Genomic DNA, 3,891 nt, shown 5'->3' on the forward strand with positions numbered 1-3,891 from the left:
ATATTACATACTTTATATATTTTGAGAATTAAATGACTTAATGCTTGTAAACCACTTAGCACAACGACTGGCACATGGTAGATCCTCACTAACTGTAAGCCATTATTATTTCACTTAATCATCATAACAGTCTTGTGAGTTGTGAAAACTTACCCTCATTTTACAGAAGAGGAAAGTGACTTACCCAAGAACGTACTGAAAGTGGTAGTGGAGCCAGACGCGAAACCAAGTCTGTCCCAATTACTTTCCCTGACACAGCCTGTCAGGGATGAGAAAAGACAGACCAAGTCAGAGGCCCCGAGGGACATATATCAGGGTCTGCAAAGAGTTACATAGACAGACATCCCCCACCCAGCCAGCTCCATCCAGCAGCGGGTGTGAGGACCACAAAGGGTGCTGGCATGGGGGTAGAGGCAGCAAAGACTGGTCGTGTTTGGCCAGAGAGGAGGCCCCTGTTGACCCACTGGCCCACCGGATGGAGGGATTCTACAGCGGTCAGGACGTGGAGATCCCCCCCCCCATTTCCTCGCAGACCCCGCCCTCGCGATGACTGCACCCCCCATCCCTCCTCCCCCCACCCCGGTGCCCCGGCAGGATGGAGCGGGACGCTCAGTTCGCACAAAGGAAAGCAGAGCGAGCCACGCTGCGGAGCCACTTCCGAGACAAATACCGGCTGCCCAAGGTAAGCAGGGCCGCGATCCTGAGCCCTGGGCTCAGGACTTCTTTGCTCCACTCCGGGGGCTGCATTTCTCAGCCTGTAAGTTTCACAGGGTGCTGGGTTCGACCCTTCGTTCTCTCACTCATTCATTCATTTGTTCATTCCTTCATTCACTCACCCACGGTTAACTAGGGCCCAGCAAGGGCCAGGCCATGGCTTGGTGCCAGGGGAAGCCTCCACAGGCCGATGGGTTTGTGTGTCCGGAGCCAGGCCAGGCCCCTTCTCTCCTCCACACTCCCGGTCAGGCCTGGGCAGATGAAGGCCAGGAGGGCCAGGGTCTGTGGATGAGGCAGAAGGCAGTAGATTTTACCCCAGAAGTGAGTGCGCTTGAGGTTTCTGAACACACAGGGAGAGCAGGGTCCAGGAGAGAAGGCAGCACCCTCTGAGTGCCAGGCGTTTGACCTTTACCCCTGCAGTTAACCCCTCCAATAACATGGCCAGGTAGAGATCACCCACAGCTACAAGTGAGGAAACTGAGACTCAGCAAGATTAACGGACTTGACCAAGTTCATTCAGCCAGTGAGTGGTGAAGCTGGGATGGGAGCTCAAGCCTGTGCATACTGAACATGCGCTTGCTCCAGGTCCCCAGGCTGCTTCCCAGGGTATGGGGTCTGCCTGCAGAGAACAAAGTACCTCCTTGGTTTGCCAAGCAGCCAGGGAGGATGTCTCAGGAGACTCTGGCCTCTATGCTTCTGTAGGCACTGCGGCACCAGACAGGTTTGTTAAGTGTTCTACTCCCATTGCCTCAGGAGGGAAACCGAGGCACTGCAACTCTCAGAGCATTGCCTTGTGCCCAGAACTGTGCTAGACTCTGAGCGGAAACAGAAGGACAGTGATACAGCACTCCTGACCTTGATCTGCCACTTGAATTGGAAGATCAGATATGTGGACAGCACATTGATTCATTCAACAAGTGTTTACTGAGCCCCTGGCTGCCTCTGTCTTCCCCCAGGGCACCAGTCCTTTTGAAGTCTCTCAAAGGGAACTGGTCCAGACTTAATGGTTTGACTGAGACTGGAGGGACCCCAGAAGACATGGCCCCCAGACTCTCTGTTGGCCCAGAGCTGAAACCGTTCCTGAGGCCAACTCTTCAGACAAAGATTAGACAGGACTATGGGACATAAAACGATACTCGTGAAGAGTGTGCTTCTTAGCTCAAGTAGATACATGAGACTAAATGGGCAGCTCCTGTCTGGAGGTGAGATGAGAAGGCAGAGAGGGTCAGGAGCTGGTTGAATGGACATGGGAAATTCGCGGTGGAAAGGAGGAGTGTGCTATCCCAGTATAGGGAGAGCAACTAGGGTCACATAGCAATGAGTGTATAAATTTTTGTATGAGAAACTGACTTGAATTGTAAACTTTCACTTAAAGCACAATAAAAAAAAAAAAGGAAACTGGTCCAGAAAGCCTTCCTTTCTGGAACGTTACCGAGTTATACTCAGCTAGGAACGGAGTCACTCCTCAAATGCCTGCAGTTAGCATGTAAGTGACACAACTCCTGCCATTGGGGCACTCTGAGTCCAGTAGAAGAGAGAAGACTTGGATGCAACTGAGTAGGACATAAGGTGGAAAGCCCCAGTCCCCCCAACCCTCTAGGGACAAGAAAACAGATGTTGAAATCAATGATATGACTTTAAATCTAGCTCCCTACTTCCTAGTTGTGAAAACTTGGACAAATTATTTACTTAAGTTATCTGAGCCTCTATTTCCTATCTATAAATAGGGATAATACCTACCTCACAGGATTATTGTGTGAATTAAAAATACCCAGCTCAATATGGGACATATAATAGGTGTTCAATAAATGGTACCCATCACTATTATTGCTTACTTCCTGCAGAATGTTGTTGTTGTTAGGTGCCATCAAGTCCATTTTTGATTCATAGTGATCCCATGTGACAGGGTAGAACTACCCCATAGGGTTCCCTGGTGGTGCAGTGGTTAAGAGTTCAGCTGCTAACCAAAAGGTTGGCAGTTCGAATCCACCAGGTGCTCCTTGGAAACCAAGAAGGGCAGTTCTACTCTGTCCTATAGGGTCGCTGTGAGTCAGAATCGATTTGACGGCAATGGGTTTTTGGTTTAATCTTTACAGGAGCAGATCACCAGGTCTTTCTCAGCCGGAGCCATCGGGTGGGTTTGAATCACTGACCTTTTTCAGTTAGCAGCGAGCTCTTAACCATTGCACCACCAGGACTCCTGCAGTGTAGTTAAGGATAAATCGTCAGCATACGGCATAGATGACTATGACAGTGACTTGTTGGTATTTTCATTTTGTCTTTACTCACTATGCTAGTCCTTCAGTGTCTCAGAGTGAAAGAAGGTGGTATAAAAGTACAAGGTATAAAAGTGCACGGTCTCCATGTTTAAATGTCAAACTCTGGATCCTGGAATGTGGAGGCGGGGGGTGAGCTCACTGGACCACAGGGATCAAGAATCCAGGGTCCTGGAACCCAGTGCAGGCCTCCTGCCTACCCTCTCAACACTGGGTCCTCACAGACTTCCACCCTTGCCTCATGCCCCTCCCATCTTCCCTTCAGAACGAGACAGATGAGAGCCAGATCCAGATGGCAGGTGGAGATGTGGAGCTGCCCCGGGAGCTGGCCAAGATGATTGAGGAGGACACAGAGGAGGAGAAGGCCTCAGTCCTCGGGCAGCTGGGCAGCCTCCCTGGCTTGGACCTTGGCTCACTCAAGGACAAGGCCCAGACCACACTGGGAGACCTTAAGCAGTCAGCTGAGAAGTGCTACATCATGTGACCACTTCCCCGGGGTTGCCCACTGGGGTGACCGGAGGGGTGGGCCCACATGAGGGCGAACAGCATGTCTCAACTCCCAGGGACCCATACCCCATCTTGGGCTTTGATTCCCTGGCCCCAGGACCCCTCTCATCCATGCCCCAAGCTTGCCTTCTGGTGTCTCCCTCTCCACTGGGAGCAGAATCCCCATTCCTCACCGTATCCCCCAGGAATCCTCTCTCAATCAACCTGGGGAGGCCTCCCAAGGTTATAGGAATAGGCCCATTCCTCTCTGATTGTGGCCCCAAATTCCTGCACACAGGAGCACCCACAGAGAGACACACAGAGGGACAAAAGCCCTGGCATGAGCAGAGGCCTAAGCCGTAGATGCGTCCTTGCACACAAACACACACACACACACACACACACACACACACAC

General features: G+C 51.5%; 1 protein-coding gene across 1 annotated transcript; it reads left to right on the top strand.

Moving 5' to 3' along the window:
* The first annotated feature begins 595 nt into the window (after window positions 1–595).
* On the top strand, window positions 596–3,474 carry CPLX3 (complexin 3). Its single transcript, XM_004374818.1, has 2 exons — window positions 596–682; window positions 3,256–3,474. The coding sequence occupies exons 1-2, from the start codon at window positions 596–598 to the stop codon at window positions 3,472–3,474; spliced, it is 306 nt and encodes a 101-aa protein (XP_004374875.1).
* The last annotated feature ends 417 nt before the right edge of the window (window positions 3,475–3,891 follow it).

The sequence above is a fragment of the Trichechus manatus genome, unplaced genomic scaffold (genome assembly GCF_000243295.1).
Source record: "Trichechus manatus latirostris isolate Lorelei unplaced genomic scaffold, TriManLat1.0 scaffold00030, whole genome shotgun sequence".
NCBI classification, from domain to species: Eukaryota; Metazoa; Chordata; class Mammalia; order Sirenia; family Trichechidae; genus Trichechus; species Trichechus manatus.